The sequence below is a fragment of the Equus caballus genome, chromosome 25 (assembly GCF_041296265.1).
Source record: "Equus caballus isolate H_3958 breed thoroughbred chromosome 25, TB-T2T, whole genome shotgun sequence".
Lineage (NCBI taxonomy): Eukaryota > Metazoa > Chordata > Mammalia > Perissodactyla > Equidae > Equus > Equus caballus.
The window spans coordinates 32,608,377-32,631,334 of NC_091708.1; the positions used below are offsets into that span (position 1 = coordinate 32,608,377).

General features: G+C 36.7%; 1 protein-coding gene across 1 annotated transcript in view; it reads right to left on the reverse strand.

The window, feature by feature from the left end:
* Nucleotides 1-748: 748 nt before the first annotated feature.
* Nucleotides 749-22,958, reverse strand: part of MEGF9 (multiple EGF like domains 9) — an 81,940-nt gene continuing 59,730 nt past the window's right edge. The window contains exons 3-6 of the mRNA XM_005605745.4: nucleotides 16,330-16,469; nucleotides 8,086-8,229; nucleotides 7,271-7,540; nucleotides 749-5,481 (exon numbers count right to left, since the gene is read on the reverse strand). Of these exons, the coding sequence (XP_005605802.3) occupies nucleotides 5,030-5,481; nucleotides 7,271-7,540; nucleotides 8,086-8,229; nucleotides 16,330-16,469 (1,006 nt within the window). The 3' untranslated portion in view covers nucleotides 749-5,029. The remainder of the gene's footprint in view (nucleotides 5,482-7,270; nucleotides 7,541-8,085; nucleotides 8,230-16,329; nucleotides 16,470-22,958) is intronic.

The window sequence follows — 22,958 nt, forward strand, 5'->3', positions numbered from 1 at the left end:
CTTAAAATAATACTCAATTCATATACATCATAGAACGACATGTATAGAACCATATATATAAGTAAGGTGGGATTATAAATAATAAAACTTTCCTCGTGTCACTAGAAAATAAAGGAAAAACAGGGTTTGAAAGTTTAAATATCAACCACTGAAGTTGAATAAACCAATGAAGTACAAAAAAAAGAGGCCTGACATTTCTTCTTCTTTTTCCAAGTCCTCCTTGGATCTCTGGATGGCAATCCCATGAAAGACCACAGAGCTTTGTCAAAAAAGTGGATCTTTAAGGGCACCTCAAAATGATCAAGGAGGAGCTCTCATTACAGGTTATCTAATAAACCCGTAGAACACAGCCCCCTCAGATCTATACTAGAGAAAGGAAACGTTTCTATATGTATGAAAAAGAAATCCGAAAGGAGCAAGTTTTTTCTATAACATTTTCCTGGACATCTCAGTGGATTTCCAATGGGGACAAGCAAAAGCACAGACGAGAATATATGTTAATATATGCTTTCTTCTCAGGGTGTTTTATTTTGTTTTGTTCTAATAGGGGGAATCTTCTTCATGCGGCATTTGTTTTTCCTAAGTGGAAAACTTTCTTTAAAGGAACTTCTTAAAGTGAAAAGCACAGTCAATAAATGAAGGGGTCAAAGATTTTGATGAAGTGGTTTGAAAATAAATGATCTGTGACATATATTAAAAGGCTTCCAACAACTCTGACCACATAAAAAAGTAAAACAACAAATCTACAATAGGTACAAATTATATACATTTATTTTTAATAATTTTAAATAACACTCTTGTATAAATTCTTTCATATATTCAAATCATACACAAATTTAGAAATGCATCAGGAAGCCTAGTACAGCATATGTATGAGACACGGTTTTAAAATTTGCGTTAGAATTTTAGTGACATAAATATAAGTCTAATGTTTCAGAAACATTTCCTAATTGCTTGGGCTGAAATTTAACGTATTACAGAGTGCTTGTGCCTAGTATTAAAACTTAACTTTAAATCATTTAGCTTTTGGACTGAGATCTGAAGCCCTGGCTGACATTCCAGGGCTGCTGTCACAGTTACCATGTACGCATAAGGAACAAGTAAGAAAGATTCCCACCTGCCTTTGAAAAAGCATCATTCAACCACTGACATTTTCATGATCCATAACCTTTAGTCCATTTGCTATTGACTTCTTTAGATGAATCAGTGTATCCTTCCTGCTCTTCCCCTTGGCATAGTCACTGGCTCAGGGTTAAAGAGAAAACTTGCATTAACTTTCCATTTCTCCCCTGCACACACCAAACTCATTTTAGCTCCCAAACTCCTTACTATCAAGAAGATCATAACAGACCAAAAGGTTCATCATGGATGAGGCCAGAAATGCTTTCCCTGCTCTAACAGCTTACGTTGGGTTGCTTTTTACTTCTCTAAACTTTCGTCAGAGAGCTTTCCTTGAGATGTGTAAATTCAACTGCTATCCACATACCTCAAACATAAGAACCAGGGAATGTTCATGATAAGTGGTGTGATGTTCACCACGTGTCCTACAAAAAACAGAGGACCAGAGGGAAAGGTCTAACGCTCCAGTCCCAGCAGAGGCTGTCAGGAGGAAGGACGGATGCTGTAGCTCTCTGCCTCCAAAGCAGCAGAGGAGGGCCAAAGACCCTGAAGGCGCTCAGCTGACCAAAACGAACTAGCAGGTCAGTGAGCATTGCTTTAAAGGCCAATTTTCCCAGGCATATTGGAGCTAGAGAGTAGCCACGTAATTCGACTCTTCTACAAATCCTCTCCCAAAAATCTCTCGTCCCATCCCACGTCAGCTCTGTTCTCCTCTCTTAAAATTCAGGTATCCTTAAGAGTGACACACTAAGTCCACAGGATCTTAGTATAAATGATGGCTAGTTTTCATTGTCATTTTTCTCTATAAATGGAGAAATTCCACTAACAGGAGACTGCTGGGAGCTGGAAGGTGGAAGGAGGAAGGGAGGGGAAGCAAGGGAGGACAGACAGACTTAACACAACCTAGAGCATGTGCATGTCAGAAGTGCATAAGGGCTTATTAATGAAGACAAGCGTATCACTTAATAGCAGTATCTGTCATTTATCCATAAGATTCACACTCATCCTATCTTACTGGAAAATAAACAAACTTATAATCCTTAGACAAAAACTCTTCCAATATCAGTCTTTCTGAAGGACTGATGGGTTCCTGGGGCAGAACGCCGTGGCATGGGGATGAGGCCTTAGAGGAATGAGTGGCGTGTAATGTACCCCACACTAGTCTCCTGGTCTGATTTAGGTGGTACATCACTTCACGATTGATTTATCTTTTAGAGCAAAATTACTTTCACCAACAGAAAGGAGGGGATGCTAAAGAACATTATTTAAAACAAATATTAAGACTTTGATTTTTTTTCCATTGGGAAAAATTAAAAACATAAGCAAGGAACTGTTCATAAGTATTGAAAGGTAAACGTTCTTTGTGATTCAATTTTTGCAATACCTTTTAAGGTCTGCTTCAAGGAATCACTACATGGCCAGAATCCGGACCATTTGGCTTTGGCTCTCAGACGCCAACAAACACGCCTTCTTTCTCTATTGAGTTCACTTCTGTTTAACAAATGTTTATTTCTCACCCTCTCAACCCCTGGCTTTGAGGAGCTGGTAGTCTGGGAGAAAGGCAGGTATACCACTTTGCAGAATTCCTTGGAATTATGCAGTGCAAAGTCTGTACACACATACGTGGCAGCTGCTGGGGACGAGGTTTGCCCTCCCTGCTTGGAAGGATTAGTTCACTTTAATGAAGCACAAACTGGTATTTTATTTGCTTATCACCAGTCGTGGCTTCAGGGAGTACTCCTCCTGTGTTCTTTCCACAAAGCCCTTCACAGGCATGTGGCCCCAGACTGCACCGTGCACTTAGAAAAGTCAGAAACACCCAGACAGGACTGGCCCTCGCAGGCTTCTTGAGTCCACGGCTATTGGCCTGCAGTTGGCAGGACATTAGGAATCCTGATTCCAAGCCCAATGATGACATATTGCATAGCCTTGAACAAGGCATTTAACCTCATCTATAAAATGGGGACAACAATTACTTCCTCAGGGGGCTATGGTGAGGAACAAAGGACACACATATGGGAAGATGCTTTGCAAACTGTAAAAGGTTATAGAAACATTAATTAATTCTAATATAATGAATGTAAATACCAACTCTCATGAGCAATGGCCAAGTATTCAGAGCACTTCAGGTTACCACAAGTAGATTACCTGCCTGTACATCCTCCAGAGCATCATCTCCAAACCCTGAGGACAACTTAGTGGTCTCCTGCACAGGGATGACCAAATTCCAGGTTTTTCTCTGGGGAAGTTAGGAAGAGTTGTGAACTTGGATCTCCTAGGTCTAATTGAATAGGTCTTTGCCTTTTTTCTAACCACTTGAAAGTTTGCTGTTCCTCCTAATCAAGATGTATATGTGACTTCTAGCTGCTTTTCCTGGCTTGCTTAGTCCACAATCTGTCAATATCCTAACAGATGAGAACAACAGTAAATGGCCCCTAGGAAAAAACTGTGTCTCTAAGCAAGGACTACCTCTCCTTACTCAACCACAGAGCACCCTCCAGCCAGACGAGCAGAAACAGGAGAACTGTAGCACTGCACAGAGATGGCACACACCTCGCGGCGCATGAGTGAGGGGCGATGTCACAGGTAGGAAGCATTTCTTAGGAGGGAGAGGGAGGATATAAATATTTCACAGGCATGAAAGGGGATCCCAAGTGATATGATGGGTTTTCTTTTGGAACTAAAATATTTCTAATTCCTTTGGAAGACTATCTTTTACATTTAAAAAAACCACTTTTTAATGAGGATATGTTCTACATTAATCTATGTAAAATGTATAGAGTGGCTAATGTCTAATTAGGTGAGTAGTTTGGAAAGCACAGCCTGTGTCCCAGCTTAACGATCGTTGACTTCAAAATCTATTGCTTGAATCTATAGTAAGTCAAAGAACATATCACTCTACTTTTACATTGAGAAACGGAAAGAAAGATTAGAAACATTCAACCCCTTATAAATTTCAACAACGTCCAAAGAGGGACTAAAAATGACGGATGCTCACCAGAGTCCCAGCTCTAGCAATATTGTCATCTATTTTACAGGATTTTAACCAATCCCCATATTCTCTTTTTACAATGCCATTAACTGCTGTACAAATAATTCTAGATGATAAAATATGACATGATTTTTTTTTTACAAATAGATACAAATACAATGTTGACCAGATATGCTACATTAACTATATACACCTTATTTCTCTAGAGGCAGGAAAATTTCCTGTTTTTAGACAATTTATCATTTACACTGAGACCCTAAGGAGGACCACCAGCTTCCTGCTTCCAAATGTTGCCCTCTTCTCTTTACCATTAGAAGCTTATCCTGTGCTTTAATCCCATATTGAGTAAGAATTCTGGAAGGAAAAATCAAATCCTTCTAAAGATCTTCTTAGACCTTTCTGTCCTTATTCTAGAAACACTAAAGATTATTTATTGTGATACAGCCCAGACATCAGCTTCTCCTCAATGATGTCTTTTAGTAGAGTAAAATGAATATCATGCCTGACCCTTTAAAAAAATGTGTTTCAGGAATGGAGATGAAGTCTTCTGGCAGTCCTTTCCCCCTCCACATCCATCATCCTGTTTCCACTGGTTTGGTGAACACTTCCCCAGGAGTCTAACCCGAGGTCAAGTGGATTTGGGCTGCACTATGGGGTTGAGCCTTTCTATACTCCCATGTGGTTTGGTACAAAAATATACTTTACTTCAAGTCCTTATTGACAGTGACTACTTCAGATCTTCACGGGAAAACTAAGAGTAATAGGCTAAGTGCATTACACATTTGTACCTGAAATTTCAGATGCACTATACGCCTTTGCTTTCTCAGCAAATGCTACCCAGGCTTTTTTTGGCCCAGGGGCTGTTGCTGTCTTAGTAAGCGCTGTGGTCTAACAATCCAGGAGAAGAGTTCTAGCTCCTTAGGCTTTGTAGTTATGCATGGGTGTCGTCAGGGTCAGTTGCCCATTGGGAGCCACTTCGTTGCCATCATCTTCCAACAATCCTGACACATCTGCATTGGGAATGCTGTCATGGTAGCTGCTGAAACTGATATTGTCTTCTTTCAGCTCGATGGTCCAAAAGGGAGCATTGAGTTTCCGGTTTTGGTACTCCCGGTACATATATACAGCTCCCACAAATCCCATCAGCAGCACCACCACAATGATGATGACTGTCAAAATGATGATGTTAAATTGGGTCCATGATACATCAGCTAAAGCTGACGTGCTGTTTTCAGCAGAGCTTACTGAAAAGATAGTCTGCAGGGTTGTAGGGGTAAATGTACTATTTATAACAGGGGTGGGCACTGATGTGGTCAAAGAGGCATTGGAAACCAAAATGGTAGAACCTTCAGGTGTTGGAACAATAACTTCTGAAAATAAAAACAGAGAATGAAATGTAAAAGACAAAATTATCTAGTTTTAAGAAACAATAAAAGAAATACACATGGGAGTGGAAGTTGATATGGGATGTTGACATGATAGTCTGCTTTACGGTAATGCAAGTTAAAAATAATTTTTAAAGAAATATAGTGAAAAGAATCAGGGTCTAGAAAGCTAGATTATTACATCCATGGCTGTTCTCCAAAATATATACAGCTATACTAAAATCTTTGGGAGAATTCTAATGTTGGAGTTTTCCATCCTTTTTTACTCCTGGATAGATTCATACAAATTCCTGCAAAGGCAGTAAATATGTCACTACTGAATTCTAAATCACTCGGTTAAAAGTGACAGGGATAGATGACAATCATTTGAACTAAAATAAGTTCAGTATGTCTGATGACATTTCATAAAATTCTCTTCAAAGGAGGCAAAAACAAAATAGGAAAAATCGCATTCATAGTTACTTCTGAAAAACACAATTTAAACGTGGAAAGTTGATTCAGCCAAGAGGGAAAACAGCTTCCTTTAATTGCATGTGTAGTAATTCTTGTTTTGTGTACTAGTTATTTTATAACTAAGATACTATGCTTTGTATCTCTAATGTAGCATAGCTCAGTGGAAATACCAAAGGCTTGGAATCTAGTAGAACTGTGTAGCTATAGAAAAGTAAGTCAATCTTTTTCAAACTGAGGTTCCTCATCTGTAAAATGGGAATAATAATGTCTAGTTTGCAGAGTTCTTGGGAAGGATTAAATGAGATAATGTATGATACAACATTATCATATTTAATGTTTACAGTGCTTGACACATAGTAGGCACTCAATAAAAAGATTACTATTATCATTATAATTCATCACCACAGTCAGCCACATCAATCTATCCTAAAAAGAGGAATGTCTTACATTACCTAATAACTAATCAGAAAAATCATCACAGTCCTGTCAGCTAAGGATGGACAAGGTATGCCTGCAAACGGGAAAGAGAAGTGAGTGACAGGCTCTCCAGGCTAGTGAGAGGGTTCAGTCTGAGTCTTCTAGCCTTGATCACAACAGAACAAGGATATTAAGAAAACGGCAGAAGGATGACACTTGCCACAGACTCAGCGTCCATCAGCCCAGTACTCAGCATCTGTCAGAATATCGGAGTGGTTTGCAGAAGAGCATGGTCTAATCTGCCCGTGATCTAATAAGGCCCGAATATCCCTAACTCATGCTGAATTTCTAATCACTAACTTTTATCTAAACCCTTACTCAACATCCCTTTAAGAAACACTTTGCCATAGGAATAACTTTTTCTTTTAAAAATCAAAGGAAGATTATTACTATTTCTTCCATCACACATGGGAAAACCTAGCCCCAAAGTTAGGACAGATGCTAGAATGAACTCTTGTTTCTCATTTGGGACTTCTAACCAGATTATGGGTCCCTACTTAAAAAGACCTGTGATGATCACTGGAAGTGATGAGAATACAGGAAGCAAAGGATAAAAGAAATGATAGGACTTTTAAATTATTAACATAAAAATAAAAATAAATCAAGAGAAAACATGAGAACACTGCAATGACTTTGTCTCGGTCCTCAAATTTCTGGAGTTGACTGGAGTATCAGGAGAGCAGCAGGAACGGAGGGAAATTTCTTTAGGCAAACATCTATCAGAATCTATTTCCAGAAAACTCCTCTGGTGGGATTGGAAGGTTTTATAGAGCTAAAGGTAGGTGTCCTGAAATTTTCACTGCTAGGCTTAGACACTAATTTACAACCTTAGGTGAAGTTTTACCTTTCTTGATGCAATTTCCCTCGCGGTCTCGAACATAACCTTCTAGGCAGTTCTCACACCAAAACCCAGTGGTGTTATGGAGACAGTTGATGCACTCACCACTCTCGGGTTTGCAAATCTTTGGAGTTTTAATTGGGTCCACATGGCCATGACACTGGCACTTTGTACAGATGCTGTCAGAATTGTAATAGCCGTTTTCACATTTATTGCAGTTCTGGCCTGCGTAACCATCTTTGCATTGGACACATGTAGGTTCCAATTCACCCGAGTCTAAAAGAGAGAGAACGCCAATATAATTCAGTACAGTCTGAAGCTGCAATTAAAAATGCAAAACAACTGCTAGTCCTCAAAAAGATTTACAAACCCTCCCTAGTATCTCCTCCCAAACTTAGGAGACATATGGAATCAAAGTAATAATCTATACCTCAGTCATTAACTGTCCCATTTATTGTGAGAATGAGGGGGGCCATCTGAGAACCAATTCAGGGAGAGAATAAAAGAAATATGCCCACATAAGGAATCTGAATAATTGTGACGGAGAGACACTCAAAAATTTTTTATTCCTTCCTCTGTAGTCATGAGAGAGGGAACAAAATAGGACTTGAACAAAATCTTCCTCATCCCTCTCTCAAGTCTCATTTCACATACACATTTGGATTTGATTGCAAATTCCTAGAAAGAAAAACCTTTGCTGCTTTTATAAGTTCCTTTCACCTACAGCATCTAGAATTTTATTTATCAACACACCTTATACCCATTGATAACTGATTCACTGATTTTTCCTCTAAAAATGAAGATTTAGAGAGAGGCCTTACTTATGATACAACTGCCCGTAGATGTCACTGCTGAACAAGGGCAGCGAAGACAGCCTTTAGTGACATCAGGACTCTGATAAAATCCTTCTTTGCATTCTTCACAGTGATCCCCTTTGCTATTTTCCTGGCAGTTTAAACAAGCACCTAAAAGAAGCAAATTATTTTAAGAAGTTAAAGATTTACTCTGAAAGCACAGTAACTTTAAATAAATCATACCTGCAACCGAAAGATCTTACGAGGTAACCAGAAAGAGTTATCCAGTAGGGATTGGACAGAATTCAGTTTCTACCCTGTCACATTTCTACACTGGCCAGGGGGCACACGAGTAGAGTTGCAATAAGCCCTGTTGATTGACTGACTGCATACTGAAAGCACTTTGCAAAGAAAAAATAAAAACAATCTAAAGATCTATTAAAAGAATAGAAAAACTGTGCTATTTTCATAGTTAGGATACTATAGTTAAATAAGTGAATTAGACCTGTATAAACACATACAAATCTTAAAAGCAACATTGGTTGAAAAAAGTAAATTGTAGAATGATACACACAGAGAGAGTGCTTACTTTGCAAAATTTAAAAAACCGCACTACACAATACTAAGAAAATAGATACATAATACACTATGCAGATGGATACATACATATGTAGCAAAAATTAAATGTGGACTGAGAGGGTATAGGTGCATTTTATGCTCTGCTTGTCTCTGTGGAGGGAGGGAGAAATATGAAACTAGGGAAGAAAAAAGAGAGAACTCCAACTTTATTTGAAATTTTCTACTTCAAATATATAACTATATACACATATGTACAAATATTAAGCAAAATATCAAAATGTTAATATTTATTCATTCTAGCTGTGGGTACATGGGTATTTCTTATATTATTCTTCATATATTTTACATTTAAAAGTTCAAAGTAAAAATGAAAACAATTAATTAATAAAGAAAATGAAAAGAAAGGAGGCAAGCAAAGTTACGTATTTTGTGGTAATACTCCTTTGGTACCCTATTAGTAAGGATATTCTGCAGGCACTGAAGCAGCATAACGTCTGAAAACAGGAAAGGAAAAGTGCAGTGTACTTTATATTCCTTCTTTGGGGGGCACAGAGATTGAAAGGGACACTCAGAACTATTACCACAAAAATAAGGGAGTAAACTCCATATAGAAATCTAGGAAGACAATGAAATTTTACATGATAAACTAAATACAGTTCAGTGCTGAAACTATTAGTAAACAGTTTCATTTGATTTCTTTTCCTTACTAGTAAAATATTTTCAAAAAGGGGGAGAGAGAATGAGGCTGTAAAATAAAATGTTCTGACAACTGGAGCAAGATTTGAAAAGCCGAAGAATGGAAATTATGTTAACATACATGTCAAATCTCAATTCTTCAGTGATTACAGCAGAATTCCCCAAAACTTCATGACCTTATTGGGAAAGACATCTTCAAAAGTACATCTGAACACTTCGAATTCAATCAAACTTGCATGTAAATATCATCACTTCTAATCATATAATTTGGTAAGGCCTGATAGTGTTAATGATATTTTTCACATATATATCACAAAGTAGGATATGATCATACAGTGATGAACACTTTAGGTACTGATTTCTTTCCAGGTCTTCTTATATCTTCATCCCTCTTTAGCTATGTATCTTTGTGACAATAAAAGCAGATAAAAAATACATGCTAAGAAACTGTAGATTTTGGCTCTAAAAATAAAATAATCTTAAATGTTAAAGTGTTCTGCAGGTTGGAAAGGTCAAAACCTACATTGTGTATAATATCTATCTGCTCTCCCCCTATTAAAAATGTCCAATGGAAATAATTTTTAAGAAAAAAGTTCTCATAAAGTTCTAAACTTTAATACAAAAATACCTCAAAAAAGTTACTAGTTCTGTAACAGAATATGGTTGTTTAGGGCAAGAGGCATGCCAATAACACACCATTTGCAATGTGGCAAGAAAAGGTCATGTTGCTACTCTTATTAAAAAATGGGGTGTTGGGGCCAGCCCCATGGCCAAGTGGTTAGGTTCACGCACTCCACTTCAGTGGCCCAGGGTTTCACTGGTTCGGATCCTGGCCGCTCATCAAGCCATGCTGAGGCGGTGTCCCTCATGCCACAAATAGAAGGACCCACAACTAAAAATATACAACTATGTACCTGGGGGGCTTTGGGGAGAAAAAGGAAAAATAAAATCTTTAAAAAAGGAAATGGGGTGTGCATGTGTGTGTGTATATATATATTATACATTTTTAATACTTTGCCCCTACAATGCTACTAGGCCTACATGCTGATTATTTTGGGGCTTTTCATTATTCTAGATAAGACCTTAAGCCTTTGCTTTGTGCTTATCACAAGACAATTTTACTCTCTTAAACCATTTATATTAGAATATTTAACTTTTTTTTTGAGAAGGATTTATTACTTCTGTTTGTTTTATGCCATACTCTGCAATGAGGAGTCAATGAGAAAAAATAACCCTAAGTGGTAAATATGTCATCTCAAAAGTAAAGATAAGTATGACAATAAAACTCATCAGTTCTTAAAAACTCATCACTCTACATTGCTTTAAAAATAGCACTCACCTGGAACACAGCTATGGAGAAAGAAAATGAATAAATTAAAGACAGAGCAGACAAACACACCAGAATGCTGGCAATAGTTGTGAGGGGCTACAGTCCTTTCAGTGTTTTTCATCCCTCTAATTTTCAAATTGTCTCTCGTATGGTGTGCATGTATCACTTTTATTTTTATTATCGTGATTTTTTTCTGATTGAAAAATGGATACATTATAAAATATATCACCACGCACGCTTTAAAATATTTCAAGAACTCAAGCAATTTTAAAACATTTCATGTAGAAACCTGAAGACTGATTTTTATAATCAAAATAAGGATCATAACCTTTAAAATCTATATACTTTAGGAACTAATAATGTGAATTTACTTTTCTAACAGCTTATAGCTCCTCTCTGGGAGGCAACACAGCATAAGGAAAATGTAGGGTATTTAAGGCCAGATCTGAGTTCCATTCCCCAGTGAACCTCTTACCAGCTATGCGACCTTCAGGAAATAGTTTCTCTGAGTTTCACTCTTCTAATCTGTAAAATGGGATAACCATGCCTTGGCTAATAATTTAAGGTAATGTAAACATTTCAAAGGGTGAAAGACTATTCCATAGAATATAACATTTTCTCTTTATGCTTTAGTTTCCTCATCTATAAATTAAGAAAGCTGAACTAGATGAGACCTAGGTTCCCTTTAAAATCTAAAATTTGAGGATCTTTCTTTTATGATAAATTATATACATAAATTAGCTGAAGTCTGACTTGGTTCATTATGCTCTGCCTGGAACCACCCAAATATAACAATACTGCCTTAAAATTCACATTCTCTTTGCTGAAAGGTAGCCAAAGGAGTGGATCCAAAAAAAAGGAATGAGTGTTTCCTGAAGATGATCTCATGCTTCTTGGCTAAGCATCAAAAAAATCTGGTAGGGGTAACCAAGAAAATAACTGGTCAAAGAAAAGAATGTAGGGCTCCTTTCCAACCAAATTCAGTGACAAAGCTTTGAAACATAAATTGCCACCTGTAAAAAGCCTTTTCCTTGTTTATTTTGCCATTTCACAGTTTATATATAAACCTGTCAGAAATACAGCAAGATACTTTGTTGTAGGAAGAAATGCCTGGTCCTCTCTACAGGGCAGAAGGCAAACTTTAACCTGTCAAACAGAAAGAGAGCTAGCCTAAGTGAACAAGGGAGACAATAACAGGAAATAAGGTCAGAGAGAAAGGCAAGGGGCAAAAATGTAAAGTCATGTAGGCCATAGAAAGAAGTCTGAATTTTATTCCAAGAGGAACGGGAAGCCATTGGAGGGTTTAAGCATAGGAATGACACGATCAGGTTTTTAAAAAGATCCCTCTGTTTATTATGTGGAGATTGGACAGTGGTGGGGTGGGGGTTGGAGGATGAGAGCACGAGAGAACAGGCAGAGAGACCAGATGAGAGAGTGTATAAGTGGCTCAGAGAGATGACAGTGGCTTAGACAAGGAGGACAGCAAGAAGATCATGAAGAGTGGTCAGATTTAGGGTGTATGTTGAATGTCAGGCTGACAGAACTTGCTGATGGATTAGATACTTGCAGTAAGGAAAAGAAAGGAATCAAATATGACTCCTAAGCTACTGGGCTAGGCAACTGGGTGAATGGCGCCAGTTACTGAAATGAACACTAGGAGTAAAGCAGTCTTGGCTTATAGGGTAAAATAAAGAGCTGTTTTGGATGTGTGACTTCATCAAAAGAAGATGTCAAGGGCGCTGTTGGATCTTTGAGTGTGAAGATCAAGGGAGAAATGTAAATCTGGTAATCAGCACATGTATAGCTGGCATTTAAATTAAATTCAGGGAACAGAGTGAGATCACTCAGAGAGAGTATAAATGGAGAAGACAAACATGTCGAGGACTGAGCTCGGAGGCACTCCAGTGCTTACAGTTGAACAGAGGAAGATCTAGCAGAGCTGACTGAGGAAAAAAAAGGAAAAAACCCAAACCAACCAGGAAAGTATGTGACATCCTAAAGTGAAGAAAGTCATCGAGGAGTGAAAGAGTGGTCAACTCAGTCAAGCAGCTGAGGTTGTTACTCACCATGCGACATTACTCACCTGATGAATACAAGAAGGTGCCTAGAATTCTTAGAAAGAAGTACACTATATGAACATAAAGTTCTAGTTTAAAAAATAACAGTCCCCCTTACCTCCACTTTAAGGGAAATATGTGTTCAATAAAGAAAATCTAGAAAAATACAGGAGTAGAAAGAAAGAAAAAAAATCACCCTAAGAAATCTGTCATTGAGATTTTGAATACTTTTCCTCGAAATCTTTCCTTATATGTAGAGGTTTGGGTTTTGCTTTTCAAATAGTCTAAACATATGGCACATGTCATTTTATATCCTGCTTCTTTCACTTTCTCATGTTGGGATATATTATTCTTTAAAATATTTTAACGACAACATAATAATAGTTGCCAATTATTGATTGCTTATAACGAGCCAGGCACTGCATTAAGCACTTTATAAATATATTGCATTAAATCTTCACAACCCATCAGGCAGTTACTATTATTATCCCAAATTTCTAGGAGAAAAGCAAGATAAGTAACTTGCACAAGGTAAAGTCAAAATTTCACTTTCTGTCTCTTAAACATGTATTGCCTAGAGAACATAATTTGCTTCATTCTCTGGTGTTAGAAATAGTGTTGTCTAATTTTTTAGAATTATAACCACCACCTTGGTGAGCATCCTTGAACATAAAGCTTTTTATGAATTTAGAATTATTTCCTCAGAATAGATTCCTGGAAACAGAATTATTGGATCAAGGAAGTATTTTTAAGACTTTCGATACACAGCATCAAATTGCTTTCCAAAGTGTTTTTTCCTAACATATTTTATCACAAAAAGGTTACTTTAAAAATCTACTTCAATCTAAAACACAGGTAAAAGACTAGAGGTGAGAAAAAATAAGGACTGCGAAAACATTGTTAAGTGGCCACCAGAGGGCAACCGTATCACAGCACTGTTGAAAAAATCTCATTTGAGACAGAAGGAAAGATTGATTTTACGTGAAGCCTGCAGTTTTAAATCAAGTATTTGCAATCCGTCACGTTGGATTCCACTTTCATTATGTTTCCAGAAAGAGAAACTGTGTATTTCTCTTATTACTGGCTGCTTTTAGAAGTTGTAATCGTGAAAAGGGTTTCTTTTGCCTTAAATTATCCCCAGAGCAGGACAGGTTGGGATTTACTTCACGTTAATGAGAGCTCCCTTACTGCTGCAAGGAAAATCAGAAGTGAGAACCAGCACTGTAGACTGCTGTCTGGTACCATAAAAGATCTAGAGAGCAATTTAAATCAACTCAGTATGATGAAGCATTCCTGTCATTACCCAAGATTGAAATTCACCTTCCTTCTGTATGTTTTTCCATTCATTTGTTCATTTACTCAACAAACATTTAATGAGTACTTACTACGTTGCCAAGCTCCATGCTAGAGAGTGTGTACCATGGTGAAGAAAACTGATATTGCTCCTGTCCTCATGGAACTTACAATGTGGTGAGTAAGCCATATGACTCAATCACAAGTAAATCTATAATTACAAGCTGCGATGAGTGCTATGAAAAAAATACACATGTATAGGAGAGTGTATAACTGGGAATCATCATTTAGCCTGGAGCATCAGGAACTGTGTTCTAATGAAGTAACCTTTAATTAAAGGCCTGCAGGAAGAATATGATCTAATAAAGGAAAGGGGCCAGGCGTAGGGGTAGAGGTATACTAGAAAAAACATTCTAGGCAGAGGAAAGATCATGTATGAGAACCTTGATACAAGGGAACATAGCTTGTTTGGAGGAATAGAAGCCAGTATGACCGGATCATAGACAGCTAAAAAAAAAAAAAAACAAAAAAAAACACCAAGAGAATAACACAAGACAGAACTGGTAGGTAGGCAGGTAACAGATCACATAATAGAAAAAAAATTCTTCTAAATCAGTTTGTTTCACCATAGAGCAGAGGAGTAGAACGAAGAATAAGTTTTCAATAAAGATTTTTCCAGGGTACTTTAAATTTCAAATTGCTACCCTGTCCTCATAAAAACACTTATACTTGTCAGATTAATGTGTCCTGATTTTTTTGTTGGGAAAAAAAATTTCCAAGAAAGTATCTGTAATCCTTACATTTAGGAAAACTGAAGAACAGAAAAGTTAATTGTCTTTCGTTTTCAGTAGTTTGCCTAGATGTGTCTTCCTTTGTTTTTATAATGCCCAGGGTTTGCCGAACTTTCTAAATCTGTGGGTTGATGTCTTTCATCAATTTGGAAAATTCTTGGCCATTATCTCTTCAGATATTGCTTCTGCCTCCACATCTCTCTCCTTTCTTTCTGAGTTTCCAATTACATTTATGTTAGACCTTTTGGCTGTGTCCCATATGCGTTTCCTGCTCTGTTCTTCCCATTGCATTTTTTTCTCTGTGCCTCAGTTTGGATATTTTTAACTGAGCTGTATTCAAGTCTACTAACTTTGTCTTCAGTATGTACAATCTGCTGTTAAACCCATGCAATGAGTTATTAATTTCAGATGTTGTATTTTTCAGTTCCAGATTATCCTTTTGATTTTTTTATAGATTCCAATTCTCTTGAAATTTTGCCTCTTTTCACGTATTGTCTAGTTTTTCTCTATTTTCTTAAAATATTAATATTAGTTATTTTAAAGGCATTGTTTGCTAATTCTAACATCTGGATTATCTCTGGGTCTGCTTCTATTGTTTACTTTTCCTCTTTATTAATGGTCACATTTTCCTACCTCAGCATTGTCTAGTATTTTTGATTGTATGCCAGACACAATGTATAAAAGAACCACAGAGGACTTCCCTTTCTCCTGCTAGGCAGCTATGATGAGAGGATCATTAAATGCAGTTAGAAATTGAGATGGGTTGAGGACGGACTGCAGTTTTAGTACAGTCAACTCACCTATGGCTCGTCTCTGTCTCTTGGTTGTGGCGCTCTAGGCTTTTGACTGAGAGCCTAGCAGGCCCGCATCTCCTCAGCCCTGAAAGACTGCAACAGATTCAGTACTGCCCTTTGGTGGCTTGAGCCTAGGTGCCACTCCGCGTACCTTCAGAACCTGGCAATGTCTCCAGAGACATGGTCATATGTTGTAGCAGCCCTTCTCTAAAGAGATTTTGTCTTCCCAGCACCACCAGACTGAGAGATTTCTTCATAGCTTTTGGGCCAGCCTCCCACCTCCTGCACAGTCAGCTAATGTTCTATGGGAAAACTGGTCTTGTGTTTAGGGCTCCCCCAGTTTCCAGTCCTTCATGCAAGCCTCAAACGACTGACAAAATCTCCTTCTGTGTCTCTTTCCTCAAGAAGAATTCCTTTGCTTGGGCCAAGCCTGCTCCTAACCTGTGCCCAGAATCTGGAAAGAAAATAGCTGGTGATCATCAGCTTACTTAGGAAGAGTTCTATTCTTTCTGGAATTTTAGTTCATTTAGTTCAACATGATTTTTGAACTTTATGTATTTTTTCTCAAGTTGTTGTAGCAGGAGTTTGGCTTGCTATATAACCTATTATGCCCTACTTAGAAGAGAAAGACCCCTACAAACTATTTGGGAAGAATCAACCTCAAGATGAAGGACTTCAAAATGAAAAGAACAATGGACTAATTACATAACAAAGTTAAGGAAAGTGCGTACCTGTGAGGGCATCACAACTGGCAGACCGATTATTGCACTGGCAGGGCAAGCAGCCATTCTTACTAAAGTCATAATATCCATCTTGGCATCGATCACATGTAGAGCCGGTGACACCCAATTTACACTGGCATTTCCCAGAACTGCAAATAAAAGCAAAGACAATGAACAAAAGTAAATCAGCTTAAAATTTTGTTGCCTAACATTCCATCATACATGATCTTAATGTAGAAACAGTTTTACCTAGATTCTGGTAACTAGAATTATTGAAGGATCTTTGTTTTTAATTGGAAGTTGAACAACTTTACAACTATATAAATTCAATTAACATGGTACTAACATTAATCATTTGTGACAATTTAATCCTCTGCACTTGGGTAGTTTAAAATAAATGATAAAGGAGCCTTGGAGAATGTAAGTTCCCAGTGCTTACACATCTTTGTTTACTAAGCACTGGGGCACGGAACTGGTACCACTTCTACATCTCATTCCTGGATCATTCCACAGTTCCATCAGCAGCCACCCTGCCCAATCTGGGGAAGAGAAGAAGCACCACCTAGCCTTCATCCAACCTAGCTTCCGGCTGAAGAATATGAATACTAAGATCTTAATGAATGTGAAAGCTAATATCCATTTAGATGCTGCAAACATGATATAATTTTCTACTTTAGGTCCAGGCTCTTTTGAAATAATATTTCTGGTAATTAAACTAGAATTTACAATTAAGTAAATATGACTATAGTGGAGACCTCTGTTGCTTTCTGGATTAAATTCATATAAAAATTCTAGATTGTCGACTCAAAAAGACTAAAAATCTAAAGTAAGAAAAATATTTTGTTTAGTAACCCAACTCTTCCTGTTAATCTATTTTCTTTTCTTAGATGTCCATTACATCAACAATACCCTCTCTCTCCAATCAGTAAACGTAAACCTTTGCTGTGATTTTCAACTCCTCTACCTCTACTCCATGCTCTTACAGTCACTGATTCATATCCAATATATCACCAATTTCTGTCAATTTTCCTTTCTCTTAGTGTTATTATTTCTTCTACAATCCTCCCTCTTAGAATGGCCTTCCTCCTCTTCACCTGTCAAAAATTCTCCTGCTTTCAGGCTCATCTTTTTCCATCAAACTTTTCCCTGACTGGTCTGAAGAGATCTCTTAGCTTCTTGACTTCACATCTATACCATACATTTTAATCTTAATTATGATCTGTTCTGTATTCTTCCATATATGCAAGCCTTGCTTCTCTAACTAGACTGTTAAAGATCTGAGGAAGGCCAAATGTTGTGGTTTTTTTTTATTGTCCTCAAGACCTAGCACAAGCTTAGGGATAATGTACTATAACTATTTTCATTTCATACATCTTACTTGGTGAGTTTCCTGAATCCAGGGACCACATCTTAGCCATCTTGGTATCCTCAGACTCTAGCATAGTACCAGTTTGTTGTAAGCACTTAATATATGCTTGATAAATAAATGCTCAATAAATACATAAACTGAATTTTAGAGTTAAGCACTGGGAGGGAAAAAGAAAAATGAAAGGCTACACCAATCACTAGGGTTCTCAGAACACCTAAAGTACTTTCCCTTTTTTCAAACAATGTGACTCTTCTTCAGTTGCTCATACTGAACCTCAAATTTTTAGACTTCATCTGAGTAGCTTTTGGCACAGTCATATTGGATGTGAGACAATATAAGATAGAACTTCTCTTCAATTATTATTATTATTTTTTAGAGATTCAGCTCCCAATAATGAGCCCCTATGGGGTTGTTGATTTTAGTTCAGGAGCCCAAGCTAAAATTGTTAATACTTACACAGCTCTTACACATACCAGTTAAAGTAATTCCTTACTACTTCCCATATTCCTATTTCTGTAATAAAAATAGAAGCTCTAAATTTGAGAGTTATTGGAACTCTGGGTTGAACTTTGCAGAATGGAAGTAAAGGAACTTTCAACCATGTGTATTCTGCTTGTGGTATACAAACCTAAGGATTATTTGAGATGTGCTTCTCTGTTCACCAGCATCCCCTGGGCTAAATAATGAGGCTTTTGCCCTCTACTCCTAAAAACTATTTTGAGTAACTAGAGTTAAAGTTTACTTCTCTCTGCCACTTAAGATTCTCTGCACTATCCAAGGGTATGCCAGAAAGGAGTAGAAAATTAGAAAAACAGTTCCACATGGGATATTTTTAGGGCTTTACTCAAACAAAGCCAGTCTAGAGGGGAAAAAAAGCCAGGCTTATGTAAATAATCTATACTGTACATATCTCAAAGCCTTGTATCCTGAGAAGTCACCTATCAAACTCTGTATTCCTATCTTAAAGCTGTCTGGTGTATTAGTTTAAGCAATTTCTTGACTAACAAACAATTACACAGAAAATGTAAATTGGAGGTATCTGAAAGCAGAAGTGATGATGACGATGATAAAAACAATGAGCCATCATTTATTGAGGGCCTATGTCAATAAATATATATTCTCTCTAATCCTTAAAATAAGCCTGTTAGGTGGAAGTCATAATCCTCATTTTACTATTGTGGGAATTCAGAGATGTTAAAGGTATTGCCCACACCTAGCAAGTCAGGTTTCTTTATACAAAGCCACACTACAACCTCTGTACCATGTTACGTACCTCTCCCTAAGTTTGACTCTAAATTTGTACAAGAAATTTGCCTGCCAAATAATTTGAGACCTACTTGGGTATCTAGCTTCATTCTACAGAGTCGATAGATTCTTCATTCTATAGATCCAGCTTCATTTTAAAGACACCACAATTCACCATTTATTTAGGTTCTGAGCCCACTGAACTGTTTCTGCCTTGCCCAGAATAAGCTCCGGTCTCTTTTTTCACTGTTAGTAAATTTCAGGGCTTCCTTGACAAAAGCTGGGAGTTCTTAACTGCTCGAATAGAAAATGCAGCCTAGCAAAGTCTAAGGTTCTCAGAGACTCAAGCCCAAATATTTTGATGCTTAGTTAAAGCTTAATTAAAATTTGTACTGATCATAGTATAGAAGATGAGCATTGATTTTAAATATGCAACAGAAATTTACATTACCAAGCATATCTCTTAAGTAACTTTGCAAAAAAGAAAACAAAAGAACCTCCCGCCCCACCACACACACACAAATATACACAGTCTTACACAAGAATACCTCAAGGTATGTAAAGATCTAGCAAAGTAAATCTGTATTCATTAAATATGAAGTTCAAGAATATCTTATGGCCACAATAAACAACGAGTCCATTTAAGTCTCGCTATACTGTCAGAAAATTATCAAGAATATAATGTATCTTTCAAAGAATGTCTAACAACGTTCATTCACCAATTTCCAAGGCTTTTAAAGTGTTAATAAAAATATGCTTTGTCCTCATTTCTCTATAGACATTAGATTATTTGGTAGAGAGAAGAATAAATAGTTACTTTTAATGACAGAGTTTGCCCAACCCACCAGCTACAAGAAAATAGTATTATCTCGGAATGCCTAATCACTTAATAACATCTCACAACCACAATATAACCAGTGCTCTCAAAGTAGTTGCTATTCCTGTACGTAGACTTTCCCTCCATAATTCTGCTATGAGCACTAAAAGACTGATTTAAGCAGGGATCTTTCTCCCTGGAGAATATGATCCTTAGTTGCTAATTAAAAAAATAAAATCCTTGAGTGGCTTTTTGAATCTTGATAAACTGGCTGACTAGCCTAGATACCAGGCTTCACTTTTCCTGGGTAGATTTTAAAACAACAGGAAAGGAGGTGCTTTTTTTCTCTTTTTAAAATCTACAGAAGGGAGTAGGAAAGTTTGGTTGCGAGGCTGCACTAGCAGAGCTTTTCCATCCCATGACTCATGGCCCATGGCCAAGTTCTGCATGTATAAGAATTAAAGCACTCAGCAAATATAAAGCTTTCCCTGTGTGACTTCCTTCATAGAATAGCCTTTACAACACCCCCTTTCATGGTCTCCCTCTGTTAAAGACTGCTGAATGCTTTTTGAAGCAAAGGTCAATGATATAAATGCAATGAAATTTTAAAAAAAGGAACGCAAAGGCCTGTTAACAGACCACTTATGCTTATCCATAGGTTTGAATGAAAAGAATCAAAGACTCGCAGGTTCATATCTGGAGAAAAGGACGCAGAACTGGATTTTGAATAGAAGGCAGAAATCTATACTACTGGGATCAACCAACAAAGAATTTAAGATAGAATTTTCTCATCTGGTGTTACTTTTTACAGACATGAGTTAGTTGTAGCATGGAGAATTATATCAGAAAGAAGAATATAAAATTATTTATAAAGGAAGCACCAGCATTGTGGAACTAAGCTGTACTAAGTATAACTAAGCATATACTACACATTTCTTAAATTATCCCAAACAGAATTCTCAGATTTTCATATGGTGTTGGTGCTTAGTTATAGAATTTATCACACTTATAGGTGTGAACAATTATTACAAGGTTTTAGCACTTAAAAATTATCTCTTAAAATGTAAACAAATATATATTTGAGATGAAGTTATTATTTTTTCAAAAGGAAATTCAGTGGTGTATCATCTCAAGATATGGTACATATTTATGTCACACAACTACTAACCAAAATGTCTTTTTAAAGATTTTGTTTCAGTTAAGATGAGTGAGTGTAGAATCTTCAGAATTTCCCTTTTTATACTCACATTGACTAGGGTGGGAAGGGTAGAACACAGGAAGGGAGGTATCAGGGTCTATGGAAAATTCATAGCTTGAGGAGACACAGAGAGCTTGGTTCAAATTCCAGTTCTGCTTAGTAACTAGCTGGGACCAAGTACTTATTCTATCTTAGACTCAGTATTCTCATTTGTAAAATGAAGACAGTTATACCAAACTTTGCAGTAGTTATTGTGAAAATTAAAGACTGCATATGCAGGGTACTTTGCACAGTGTCCAGCACATAATCAGCATCAAAAACGAAAGAACTACGAAGATGATGATAATGGTCCTAGATCTTGAATTTTTTATGAGAATTGTAAGAAGAATGGGTTAGAATCTTTATTAGGCAAAGACAGACAAGACTAAATTATTTCCTTTTAAAATTCTGTTAACAAACCTACAAAAATGGCAAAAATTTATGGGGTAATTACTAGTTTGGAGCAAAAATTGTGGCTAGGAAAAGAGAGCAGGTTATGGACCTATGGTAGAAACAGTTTTTGGAAAGAAAACTTCAAAACTGAGAAGGGAAAGGATCAGCAAAATCCTCCATTAGGTAAGACCAAAGCCAGCGAGACCCGATGTGCTTTTGTCCCAGCTAGTTAATTGATTTAATTTTCTAAATTGTCAAATGTCTTGGCATGTTTTGTTATCAAAAACATTGACTGTCAAATGTCTTGGCATGTTTTGTTATCAAAAACATTGACTGTCAAATGTCTTGGCATGTTTTGTTATCAAAAACATTGTCTATTTTATTCCTAAGAGTTACAAGATATAACTTATGTGTGAATGGCATACATTTCGATATCATGTTATCAATTTTAACTCAAGGAGTCACAGAATAGCTAAAAAGATAGAGTTCTAATAAAGGGAAATTAATTTATTCAGAAGTCTTGCTTTTCTTCCTGCCTTCTTCCTAAAACAGTTTACATGTTGGCACTCTGACATGGAAAGAACAAGAAACAGAAAAAAATAGATAACTAAACGTATCGACTTTCTTCTCCCTCTTTTTTAATAACTAAAAACAATTTAGTTTATGAAGAGATTGAAACTACTAGTTAAAATAGGGTCTGACATTACCAGAAAATTACTGATTATAAACTCTCTCAATATATTAAAAATAATATTAAAAGGCAGCTAGAAAAACTTTTTCCAACCAGAAAACCTTTTACATGGGAAATAAACAAAATGAAAAGTTTTTAAAAATTCTTCATTTCATGTTTGGGTCATGGTTTTGTAAAGGTAATGAGAAAAACAGCTTCTCCTTTTTTGTTATGAAAGAAACTCAATAATTGGACATTTTGGCAAAAGACCATCTGCACTTAGTGTTCCTCTGTCTTTCTACAATCGTGGAAAAGACCATTATGCAATGAGCAAAGCTCCTTTTCTGGAGGAAAAAAAGATAGCTTTATTGTTGAAAACATTGGGCTATTATGCTAAACATTCCTTGTATTTTTGAGGGCAAATAGTCTAAAATATTTTTAGAGGAAATCCATATTCAGACAGAAATTCTTAATACTCAAAAAAGGTATTGCCTAAGTGCAAAAATATTTTCTGATAGCTGATCTTACCAAAATCAAATTTAAAAGTTTATTTGAAAAGTCAGAAGTAACACTTAACGGCAAAAAAATAAAAAGTGTCATATTTCCAGAGCCACAACTTGGGAATGCTAACTTAATACAACTAGGAAAGTTATTTCTTACTTTCTTCACTTTTTTTTAATGGAAGAAATACAGCCATAAGAATTCTCAAACCCACACAATTACTCCACTATTTGATAGAGATTTTCGCATTTCAAAAGTCATTTTGAAAAGAGAAAAAGCATAAGCTTCCAGTATCATCTTGACAAGAAGATGCTTCTCAAATATGCTAACATTTTGTATTCTTCTATAACCACTCTAAAAGGTTTGCTTAGTGAAAGGGTAATTATTAATATGTGATTTGTGTACG